This window comes from Dipodomys spectabilis, unplaced genomic scaffold (genome assembly GCF_019054845.1).
Source record: "Dipodomys spectabilis isolate Male_0828 unplaced genomic scaffold, ASM1905484v1 ptg000424l, whole genome shotgun sequence".
Taxonomy (NCBI): domain Eukaryota; kingdom Metazoa; phylum Chordata; class Mammalia; order Rodentia; family Heteromyidae; genus Dipodomys; species Dipodomys spectabilis.
In genome coordinates, this window is record NW_024871101.1 from 2,807,596 (window position 1) to 2,820,554 (window position 12,959).

A 12,959-nucleotide genomic window follows, 5' to 3' on the forward strand; every position below is an offset into this window, starting at 1 on the left:
AATTCAATTTCCTGGAAACAGAGAACATTACTAAGAGACAGAGCAGGTTTGGTGGAAAATAGGAAGAGACTATTAATTGGTATTCTTTTTTGGGAGTAATAAACATTCTCTGGAATTAGGCACTGATGATGGTTGTATACCATGGTGAATATACTCAAAACCCCTAAAACATTTAGAATGGTTTTATGTTAACCATACCTCAATAAAATCAATTTGAAATGTTTTTGTGAATGTCACAAAAATTAATGTTCCATTAACTGTAGTTTGGGATGTAACAAATCACAACTATCTGTGAAGAGTCTTTTTATTAAGATAAATCCAGTAATTTTACGCATACACATATCATTGAAACTGCCCTTTTCAAATAAACATTTGCACTTCTTTGAAAAATGAAATTACAACTTTATACTTTCCGCAACTACCAACAAAGTTATATTTGGGAAAGGTGATTCTAATTCTTAGCAATACATGAAAATAGTCCACCTTCTTTACAAAAGCCACCTAGAGAACCACAAGAAGGCTGAATGAAACTTTCTTTTGGAATCTCCCTACTTTGTGAAATTATTCTCTATATAGGAATAAAATTAAAAAAGAAAGATTTAGCGCATAACTTATAGAAAAGGAATTCATTGACAAAGATGAAAGCATCTCTTATGCATCCACTACAACCATCAGAAGTTTTATAAAGATGTCAAGTTAGGCATTTTGTGACTAATGATCTGTATAACAATGTTTCAAAATTAAATGATACTAAAGAAAAAGCAGCGTTTATAAAATATTTGATAAAAATATTTATCTCTATTAACATTAAAACATGAAGGTATGTTATCAAATTATGAAATTATATAGGGCAGCTTAAACAATACTCTGAGATTTGTCTTCATTTTCAGCTTCTTTTCCAACTTCAGGTTTGTTTTGAACTTCCTTTTCATCTCCTTCATCTTCCTTATCATCTTCCTCTTTCTCATCCTCTTTTTCTTTTTCTTCTTCCTTCTGTTTTCCACTTTCTTTCTCACTTTCACCTTCATTTTCCTTTCTGTCTTCCTCTTCTTGTTCATTTTTTTCTTTATCTCCTTCATCATTTCCATTTCCATCCTTTCCCTCATCTACATTACTTTCCCCATCTCCATCCTTCCCCTTATCTCCTTTATCTTCATCTCCATCCTTTTCCCCATAACCATCTTCTTCATCCTCATCCTTTGCCCCATCAATGTCCTCTCCTCCATCTCCATCTTCTTCCCCATTACCATCCTTTTCTCCATTTCCATCTTTTACCCCATCATCGTCCACTTCAACTGCATCCTTTTCATCACCATCTTCTTCTTCGTCTCCATCCTTTTCCTCATCACTGTCTTCTTTTCCATCTCCATCCTTTCCCTCATCTCCACCCTCTTTTTCTCTGTCTCCATACTTACTTCCATCTCTACCATTTCCTCCAGACTCTTTTCTACCATCTTGTTTCTCTTTTGCATTTCCACCTTCTTTATCATCTCCCTTCTGTTTCAGTTTTTCTACCTTTTCCCCAGATTCTTCCTCATCTCCATAACTATCCTTGTTTACATCTTCCTTCTTGTCTTCTTTGTCCCCTTTTCCATCTTGTGGTTTATCTTGTTTATTTTGATCTTTTTCATTTTCTTTCTTTTCTCCTTCCACTTCTTCAATATTTTCATTTTTTTCTACTTTGATTTCTTCAGCTCCTTTTTCAGCAACAGGTCGCTAGGTGTATAGAGGAGAAAACCCAAAATTATAAAATTAGTAATTTAGAATTATTTCTCCTACATTTTTATCAGATTGAATCTATTTCAATGGAAGAACAATATTTCTTTTACCAGAAAGTAAATTTCTCCTGGATAGATCACAACATGAGCAAAATATGCTAATAACTAAAATTAAAACTGTCTCCATACAAATAGCTATAAATAGATATTTGCAGCAATAAATTCAGTACAGTTTATTCATATAAAGGATTTCCATTACAAAAATGAGGAAGCACAAAGTAAATACTTAAAGGATGACATAGAATTAATCTGTTTCACCATATTTTAAATTCATTTTTTCTCCTTAGATACTATTACACAATAGAACCTCTTTGTTTAATGTTTCTTAATTTTTAAACTAAAATGCAAGTAAGATTTTTTTCATTGTGCCCATTCTTAAGCTTTCAAGTGGATCAATTTGTTAACATGGTATGATACCTCAATAATTTTGGCTTCTCCGTTCTCAGAATTTTCTGTGTTGGGTGCTTCCTTGGCAAATTCTTCTTGATCGCTTTCAGACATCATTCTGGTATTTGTATTAGTGTTTTCTTCCATCTCATCATTTTTAGTCATCATTTTCTGTCCAGCAACACAAAATATAATAAAAACAAATACACAATTAAGCTATTATATTATTTGGCCACAATTACTTTGCAGGCTTTCTATAATTTAAGGAACTCTGATATCTGCATATAAACTGAATGTCAACAAAATTAACAAATAACGTGTGTGTGTGTGTGTGTGTGTGTGTGTGTGTGTGTGTGTGTGTGTGTATGCTAGTGTGGAGATTTGAACTCAGGCCCTGTCCCTGTTCCTAACTTTTTGCTCAAGGCTAGCTATCTACTACTTAATACATAGCTCCACTTTCTGATGTTTGGTGGTTAATTGGAAATAAGAGTCTCTTGAACTTTCTTGCCTAGGCTGGCTTAGAACTAAGATCTTCAACTCTGAGTCTTTGAGTAGCTAGGATTACAGGCATGAGCCACCAGCACATGGCTGCAGTTTTTATTGTAAGCCTAAAGCAGCATTATAAATTTATAATGTCCTCAATGTAAATAAAAGAAATCTGTTTCTTTGGCAAATTTAATATATTTTCAGACAATATTCTTGGATAAAGAGACCATTAAGTATGTGAAATTGTATTTTAAAGAATTTAATTTTTATATTTTACATAATTCTTATTATTATCTCAGCATTGTTTTCAAAATGTGACAGAATTATTCTGAAGTTCATCAGGAAGAACAAATCAAATATGTAATGTAAAAGAAGACTAATAGTGTCATTATATCAGATAATAAAACACATTGCAAAGCAGTAACAAGAATAGATAATATGCATTATACACTTGTTATATGATAGGCACTATTTTAAGCAAATTGCATTAACTTATCTGATCCTTACAAACAGTATGAGGTGGGGGGTGGGAGGAGTTGGGGAAGTGGGGAAGGAAATGATGGTAGGGGGAAAATAAAGGAGGAGGTAACAATGCTCACTATGAAATATACTCATTACCCTATTCATGTAATTGTAACCCCTCTGTACAACATTTTTACAATAAAAAAACAAATAGTATGAGGTATGTATGTTTATTCCTATTTTAGACATAAAGTCAGAATTAGGTAGATGACAGATAAATTAATGGAACAGAACAAGTAGCCTGAGAACAGACATATGTATGCATGAATGTGTGTGTGTGTGTGTGTGTGTGTGTGTGTGTAAATCATACTCTAACCAATTAGAACACAAAAGTCAGTGGGTAAGGGTTAAGTCATGATACTAGTTCATTTGTTCTTCAAACCTGCTCTCATTAAAACAATTATATTGCTGGGCACCAGTGATTCATGTCTATACTCCTAGCTACTCAAAAGATTGAGATCTGGAAGGTCTCTGTTCAATGCAGAAAAGTCGAAGAGACTCCATCTCTGATTAGCCAACAAAAAGTCAGGCTGAAGACTGAGACCTTGAGTTCAAACTCTAGTATTTCCCTCATCCAATGCAATCATGTTGGGATTGTTTGTTTTAAATACACAACCTGAAGTTGTACCACCGAAGTTACAGATTTTGACAGCTCTGGGCTGAGGCTTGAGTTCCTGTAATTTCATTCAGCTCCAGCAATTCTGATGCTCTGGGAGTTTTACTTGTAATTAGCATATTCAATGCATTTTAAAATGCCTTTTTTGCTACCAATTCTTAACTTGTGTACTAGTAGAAAGACTATTGTGTTAAGGGACCAGAAAACCTTTGTTTGAATTCTGAATCTGCCACTTATGTAATATTTTCTTGATCAGAATCTTAAAGTTTGATGCCGTTTTCTTACGTAAAAAGAGATTAATACCCCCTATTTCACAGGGAGGCAAATGACAAATGAATGTGAAATTGAGTTAGAACTTGTAAAGTGCAATATAGATACAAGTTATTGCTCTCCTAACAAATAAGAAACTGAAAAAGTTCGTGTGTGTGCGTGTGCATGTGCGTGTGTGTGTGTGTCTGTGTGTGCACACACGCCAGTCATGGGGCTTGAACTCCCTTAGGCACTGTCCTGAGCTTTCTTTCCCCCAAAGGCTAGTATTCTATCACTTGAGCCACAGCTCCACTTCCAGCTAATTTTTTGGTGGTTAATTGGAGATAAGAGTCACATGGACATTCCTGCCTTAGCTGGGTTTGAACCATGGTCCTCTGTTCTTAGCCTACAAAATAGCTAGGATTACAGGCATGAGTCACCACCACTCAGGCTTAAATCACTTTTAGTATTGTATCTGCAACTATATTCTCTCTGTGTGTCTCTCTGTCTCTCTTTCTCTCAGAACTGAGGTTGAACTCAGAGCTTTATCACTGAGCTATAACCCTAGCCCTATATTTACTGTTTTAATAACTCATAAATTGAGTGTCTAAGTTCAGAGAATTAGTGTGCCAGAAAAGTAACATAAAGAAAAATTTTAAAAAATTGGTAATGCTAGGATTTCAATTGTGGGTGTCATGTTTGTTAGGCCAGTTTTTTTTTTTTAATAGTGTCTTGAGTTTTTGCCTGGGGCCAGCCTTGGACCATAATCCCCCTATTTATGTATTCCACATGGCTTGGATTACAGGTGCATGCCACTACACCTAGTGTGTTGGTGATTGTGTTTATAGCCTGGGCTCACCTGGAACCTCAGCCTTCTTAATCTCAACCTTTTGAATTTTACAAGCATTCAGCATCACACTTGGCCTTGAAAATTTCTTTATGTATATTTTTGTTTTCATATTTTATTTTTATGGTTTGTTTATATGATATCCTTACAACTGTAAAACACTGTATCAATATATCAGTTTATTGATTAATAACACTAAATAGCACAGGAAAAATAAATAAAAAGTTTCCTTTCTGTTGTCATTTGTTAGTAATGGTTCCACTATCACTAAAACTTCACTTACCAGGATTATAGCCATTTTTTCAAGTACAAAAATAATGGAATTAGGTTATTTCAAAAGTATATGAGTCTTAACCTTTTATGACTTTTGGACTTTAATCCTTAAAATCTCTAAATAAGCTATGCAGCTGTTGGTCAAACCTGAGATCCTAGCTACCTGAGAGACTGAGAACAAGAGGATCAAAGTTTCAGACCATTGTGAACAACACTGGAATCTCAAGGTATGTAGTAGGCTGAGAATGAGAGGGTCACAGTTCCAGTTCATATCAAAAAAATTCACAAAAGTCTGTCCTCATGAATGGAGGCTGGATGTGGTGGTGCATACTTGTGATCCCAGAAATGTCAGGAAGCCTAAAGTTCATGACTCAGGCCCTCACTTGATCAGGAAACAAAACCTTATTCTAGAAAAAAAATCCTTAGATATAAAACAATACGTACTTAATACTTAGGTCATTTCTGTTTCTATATGACTTTATCTACATCAGAGCACTGAAGTCTATATAAAATCAATTGTGTCCATTTAAAAATAATATATAGGAGCTGGCATGTAGCTTAGTGTCAAAGTGCTTGCCTCACAAGTGCAATGTCTTGGGTTCAATCCCCAATACCAAAAAAGAAAAGACAAAAAAATGTAAAGTTACTTTGTAAACTGTAAGCTCTTATCAAGTGTTAGTTATCTAGGATTATTACAAAACATTACTTAGTTACAGAAATTTATACACTTCCTTTTATCAACAATATTTTTACTGTGAATATGTCAAAAGTAAATTCACTTTTCCTTTTGTGCTGATACTGGAGCTTAAACATATAGCCTGGGTAGTGTCCTTAACTTCAAGGGGCTCTCTAGCAGTTGAGTCGCAGCTGAAATTCTGGCTTTTTGCTGGTTGATTGGAAATATGAGTTTCAAAGACTTTCCTGCCCAGTCTTGTTTTGAATCATGATCCTCAGATCTCAGCTAGAACTACATGCTTGAACCACTAATGCCTGCTAATGGTAAAGATATTTAATGAGTCCATTTAACTAACATTTTTTTTTTGGCTCTACCCCCAAAAGACACTAAATATAATGGGCAATTACAAAACAGGAAAAAACACTGCCCAACCAAAAGATTTACATGTGCTCTACTCTACAGTATAATATTCTAATAATTGTACAAATGATAAATGATCAGCTCCATGCATTTACAAAATTATTTTGAAGAAAAGCAATTTTATTTTAACCTTAAAATTTGAGTATTTACCCTTAGAGAAGATGTTCTTTTAGGTTTCAGTTCTGGTATATCAGGCACAGGCAACTGCATCATGGAAAAAGAAAAATATATAATTTAAATGGAGTCCTTAGTGTGAAAGATTTCAATCTTGTTATTTATTTTGTTCTATTAATCAAGATTCTGTAAATTTTAAAATTAGATTGCACAACAAAAAAAAAGACTACTTACAGCAGAAAGTCTAGCTGATCTTCTCTTTGGCTGCAAGTAAAGAAAAAAATAATCCGTTAAGAGATTAGAGACATAAAAAGCTACAATGATTTTTATTATGGTGAAAAGATTTGGAGTAACACTACAAATAAAATGTTACTAAAGAAGCAATTGTGCTGGGAAAGAGTAATGGAAGAGGTGACATTATTCCAGAAGAAATGTACTTTGTCTAACTTAGGCAACTGTAACCCCTCTGTACATCACCTTTATAATAACAATAAAAAACTTAAAAAGAAGCATTTGTGAATTTAGGTAGACAATATCCTAATAAAAGTAAAGTTTTCCATTTTCCTATCTTGTGAACCCTTTATAAGTAAAAGGGGAAAATTCCCAAATAAAGCTACAGTTTCTAGGCTCAATTAATACAATGGCTATCACAAAGCCCAAAGCAATGTATTTTATTTTATTTTATTTTGGGGGGGGGGGTTCAGTCGTGGGGCCTGAACTCTGGGATTGGGCACTGTCCCTCAGCTCTTCAGCTCAAGGCTAGTGTTGTACCACTTGAGCCACAGCGCCACTTCCGGCTTTTTTCTTTTTGCTTATGTGGTACTGAGGAATCGAACCCAGGGCCTCAGGGATACAAGGCAAGCGCTTTACCACTGAGCCACCTTCCCAGCCCCAAAGCAATGTATTTTAAAATGAAAATATAGCTCCATCTTTCCAAAAGCAAAGTGATTTTTATGCTTAATAAAAGACTTTCCACAGAAGTGGAGCTGTGGCTCGAGTGGTGGAGCACCAGCCTTGAGTGAAATAACTCAGAGACAGTGCCCAAGTCCTGAGTTCAAGCCCCAGTATTCGGATGCGCGCGTGCACACACACACACACACACACACACACACACACACACACACACACACACACACACACAAAAGGTGTGCTCCAGATCTTAGGTCTTAACCAGTGCAATAAGGGCCTAAGTTCCAAGAAGTTTGCAGTTCTGGAGACTGTGTGTGTGTGTGTGTGTAAAGAGAGAAACTATATATATAGTATGTAGTATATGTATACATATTTATGTGCATGTGTGTATATATATTCATATATATATATATATATATATATATATATATAGAGAGAGAGAGAGAGAGAGAGAGAGAGAGAGAGAGAGAGCCACACCTCCAGTTCTGATTTTTTGGTGGTTAATTGGTGATATGAGCCTCCAGTACTTTCCTGTTCAGTCTGGCTTTGAAACTGTAATCCTCCTATCTTAGCTTCCTGAGCTAGGAATAGAGGCGTGAGCCACCAGTGCCTGGCCATATAATTTTGAAGAGCTCACTGGAATACCATAGTGATGATTTCATGGTACAAACATACCATCTATTTTGACCTGTGGATAGGTGTGTGTGTGTGTGTGTGTGTGTGTGTGTGTGTGTGTGTGTGTGTATGTTTGATGCTGGTACTGGAGCTTGAACTAAGGGCCCCAGTGCTTTCACTGAACCTTTTTGCTCAAGTGTAGAGCTTGTCCACTTGAGCCACAGAGGTCCACTTCTGGTAATTCGGTGGTTAATTAGAGCTAAGTGTCTCACAGACTTTGCTGCCCTGGCTGGTTTTGAACCAAGATTCTCATATCTCAGTCTCCTGCATGGTTAGGGTTACAGGTGTGAGCCACCAGCCCAGTCTGTTAGGTGTTTTGAAGTCTGTCAAAATGAGTGCATTTTGGACAAATTTAAAAACTGAACACTTACCTCTTTCTTCATATCATCTTGACCTGCAGCCTATACAGAGGAGGAGAAAACAAAACAAAAGCGACACACATAAGAAATAAGAACATCAGTATAAGCATATGGATCAGAGAATATTGCCTATGGATTATGGTTGTAATATAGATGCTTATTTTCTTGGGTTCCTGCTCAAGCAGCCACATGTTCCCCCCACACACATCCCCTCCAGGTATGTTACATTCTTCTGTCTACTAAAGCACAAAGGTTCATGTTCTAATACGTAATTGCTAGCTCCAGGCAGTTGCCTAAAAAATTGATATGAAATTTTATCTTTTTGTTCAAAGAACATCTTGTGAAAAGAACACAGTTCATTCTGAAGCCCACCTGCAGTGTTAAAACCATAATGGGGGTGAAGGCCGGTCAAATGAAAGCGGAAGTTCATGCAATTTCCCAGTCTCTCTTGCCTTGTTTTATTACGAAATTGTACTTATTTGTCCTTCTGTTTTGATTTTGGAGTATTCCCTTGCATAAATTCTGCATACAAAACTATTTCCTCCACAATGCTATGAGCAAAGGGAGAGAACTTCTTTGTTACAAAGTCAATGCTTTTATTCGGAAAAGCTAGCTGCGGATTTTAAAACTTCCCGCCGCTTCTACCTTGCACAAGGTTGCTGTCAACTCGGAAAATAGAAAGATCCATTGCATAAGCCTGGAAAAGCAAAGTGAAAACCTCAGGGAGGGAGATGGTGATTCGAAACAACTGCTTTCTGTATCTGAGTAGTCTTTTAGCTCAGAATTATCAATCGATTGCGCGACTCATATAGCCCCAGAGCACCGGGGAATCTCAGCCTTAGAAGTAAAATATAAAACAAGTCAGAGTGTTTATATTACCAGTGTTTTATAATTTTACCAAGCACCCAAACAGTGTTGATTTCAAAATATTCGGCACTCAGGAAAGAAACGAACAAAAAAGCCCCCATAGAACCCCGTAGAGTTAACTTATTTCTTTCTTATGTGTGAAGCTAGGAATTGGAACGGGAAGGTTTGCAGAAGATCTGTAGCCCTTGAATATTTCAGACCATTTCTGCATGTCAAAAGTGAACAAGTCTCACAGTGTTCCAACATCTGCAATAGTTTATCCGACGCAACTTTAATCACCATTCCACCTTTAACTAGAGAGCTAGGAGCGTGCCAGGTCTTCCAACCCCAAAGTTTCTCATTACAACAGTGAATCTCTCCCTTCTCTAGGACAGTTTGAAGTCTGCGCCGCCTAATGGCACAGGATTACCATTGCATAGCCATCTGGCATGACAAGAAGTGGAGGAGGGAAGGGAGGAAAAAAAAAGGAAAAAGAAAATGGGAAGAACAAAGGCAAATGCGGGAGAAAGCCGTGGCTTTTCGATCCCTCAAACGGGACGGTTCCCCGATAGAAGCAGGCGGCCGAGGAGGAAACCGGTGCCTGGAAGTGTGGCTGGGAGAAGTGTTCTCCAATAGGGTAAGCGGAGGAAGGGGGGTGGGGTAGGAAGCGACAGCAAGCGCTATGGCTGTTTGTAATTCAGCATGGAGACACCTCTCAGGCGATTCTTTCCCTTAAACAAAACACACCAAAAGTGAACTACCAGTTGCATGGGAGGCCATCCTAAACCTTAAACCGACTGCTCTTCCCCTTTCCTTCCTCTTCCATTCAACACATCACAAAATCAAACTAGAAGACAAAAATGTCCCCTCTTGATATATATATATATATACATATATATATACATATACACATACACGTATATATTAAAATCTCTGCCTTCGAAAATATGTATTTCAGCAGCTAATCTACCTTCTGTCTTCTCATTTCACTTACCTTTCTTTTGGGCATTGTTGCAGCTCCCTATAGGAGATCGTAATAGCAAGAAAAAAAAAAAAGGCGAAAGCAGCCACTGCCTGGCGCCTCCGAAAGCAACTGAGTTTTCAATGAACTAATTGCAGCACGACCTGTACTCGCCTTCAAAAAAAAAAAAAATCTCTCGTTATTGGCAACATTAAACACGCCAAGACGCAACCAAACTACGTGAATGGTTAGCAGGAGTGGGAGCCAGATTGGAGTGACAGGCTGTCAAGCCAATAAGAGGAAGTGGCCGGTCTCGGGGGCGTGGCCCGCGAACTTGCCCAAAGACCTGGTAAAACTGGCGGCATTGGCTGTTGGTTGGGTTCGCGTGAGGATTTAGTAGATTCACCGTGCTAAAATGTAACTGGCAGAAAATCCAGAGTGATTTTGATTTTTTTTTTCGCTTCTCTGTTGTAATGGCAGGCGAAAAGCAACTAAATGTCCAAATCCCTCACCTTTTCCTCTTCGCGGGGGTGGGGGTGGGGAGTGGAGTGATTTTGAGATCTGCTTGAGTCTGGTTGCCGGTTGGTCTCCGTCACTTTTAAGAGGGTAGGAATAAAGTAACAGGAGCACTCTTTCACCGAATGGAACCGAGTGGAAATGCTTCTCAGGCCCTGGGAACTTCCCGCCAAAGTACAATTGCCCGGGTTTCTAAAGTTGCCAAAAACTGCGCGCCTCCCGCAGGTGCAGAGAAGAAACAAATCTGGGAACTGGGAGAGCCAGAGGCATCTGAACGCTGGGATATGTCTGGGTTAAAATCCCATTTTCCCACTTGGAAGGACTCCAATAGGACCATGAAGGAAGTTTGTAATGCCAGGAGGTCTATTCAGGGTAAAAACATTGACAAAGTGGGGTTTCCATGCAAAGGGGAGGGTTAATGAGACAGACTTAGGAAAGTGTTAAACTTAATATGTTTTAGAATTAGGAACACAGGCTAGCACAGGGCTATCCAGGCACTCACCTCCGAATGAAACTTAAGGTTTTGTCAAAAACGAAGGTTCTGGACGCAGGTGGTTCACACCTGTAACTACTCAAGAGGCTGATATTTGAGTATCACAGTTCAAAGCCAGCTGAGGCAGCCAAGTCTATGAGATTCTTATTTCCAATCAACCAGCAAAAAGCTGGAGATGGAGCTGTGGCTCAAATGGTAGAGTGGAGAAAAATAAAACCTAAAGGAGGGCTGGGAAGGTGGCTCAGTGGTGCTTGCCTTGCATGCATGAGGCCCTGGGTTCGATTCCTCAGCACCACATAAGCAGAAAAGGCCAGAAGTGGCACTGTGGCTCAAGCAGTAGAGCGCTTGAAGAGCTGAGGGACAGCACCCAGGCCCAGAGTTCAGGCCCCACAACTGACAAAAAACAAACAAACAAACAAAAAAAACACCTAAGGGAGGGCACCAAAGCCCTGAGTCCAAGCCCCAGAACAGACACAAAACAAAACAAATAAACCTCAAACAAATAAAAGCCCCACAAAGTTTTGTGTGATGCAAATCATGTAGCTACCTTTATTTAAAATTTGGATGTTATTTCATAATGGACTTTTTGTTTTGTTTTTAAGCTATTGCATTAAAATGTGAATCTTTATCACTGAGTTTGGAGTGATGTCCTTAAATTTTTGTCTAAGAAGGTTATTTCCCTACTTTCAGACAAGATAGGTAGCTTTTTACTCTAAGAAACGTTTATAGCTGCCTTTCCAATGTCAGTTCCTGAGACCTAAAACTTCTGAAGATGATGTGCTAAAGGAAAAACAGCACTTGGGAAAAACTGTGGCTACAATGGAGTACTCAGGATTCTGCAGTCCTTTTGGAATTGCTCCTTGTTTAGGTGTTATACAGGAAGGGCTAATTGCATTTAAATAACTGCAACACTCAATGTTTAGTCAAAAACGAAATTAACTTTCAAACAGTTAAAAATTCCACTTATATTTCTGTGTTAAAAAATTGAATTAGCTGGGGCATCAGTGGCTCTAGCTACTCAGGAGGCTGAGATTTGAAGATCCTGGTTAAAAGCCAGCACTGTCAGGAGCGTCTGTGTGACGCTTATCTCAAATTAACTACCAAAAAGGCAAAAGTGGAGCTGTGGATCAAGCAGTTGAGTGCTATCCTTGAGCAAAAGAAGCTTAGGGACAGCACCCAGGCCCAGAGTTTAAGCCCCAGGACCAGCAAAAATAAATAACTACATAAATACCACTATATATATATATATATATATATATATATATATATATATATATATATATATATATATAAAATCAGTTTAAAAGGCAAATAGTAGCCAGGCTGATGCCTGTAATCCCAGCCCTGTAGAAGTTGAGGAATGTCAGTGGATACCCCTCCATGTTCTTAACGCCTCTTCTACCATTATGGCGAAAGTGTTGGATAAACCTAGGTATATGTCAACCATTTTAAATTACAAGAGTTGGAAAGTAAGGTTTAAATAAGGTTCAGTATTTAAGGATGACATCATATAGATACAGAGAAAACTAGAGAAATGGAAAATGTGTCAGCATTATAATGCATTCACTCAACAAATTCTAATTTTGCAATGTTTTGTGAGTTGGATTTTTGTTGCTGTACAATAGGTTATGAAAATGCAAACCCCTGTGGCATATAAAGTTGCATTATACACTTTCTTCCCTGAAGGACTTATTTCTTTGTGGGATTGAGCAAACAGATACATTCCTATTTACAAATCAAGATTGTTGTTATATAAATGGTACAGACTGTGTTCAATGATAGAACAGAAGGGAAAGATCTTTTAGAACCAAGGTAAATTGCACAAAGCTTTT

The 12,959-nt window shown here is 37.7% G+C and overlaps 1 protein-coding gene across 1 annotated transcript; it reads right to left on the minus strand.

Annotated features, from left to right (window-relative positions):
* Positions 1-290: 290 nt before the first annotated feature.
* On the minus strand, positions 291-10,359 carry Hmgn5 (high mobility group nucleosome binding domain 5). The gene is made up of 6 exons (XM_042668243.1): positions 10,152-10,359; positions 8,324-8,353; positions 6,603-6,632; positions 6,405-6,458; positions 2,196-2,336; positions 291-1,716 (listed from the first exon to the last, which is right to left on the minus strand). Exons 1-6 carry the CDS (start codon positions 10,164-10,166, stop codon positions 856-858), a joined length of 1,131 nt encoding a protein of 376 aa, XP_042524177.1. The 5' UTR covers positions 10,167-10,359; the 3' UTR covers positions 291-855.
* Positions 10,360-12,959: the final 2,600 nt, after the last annotated feature.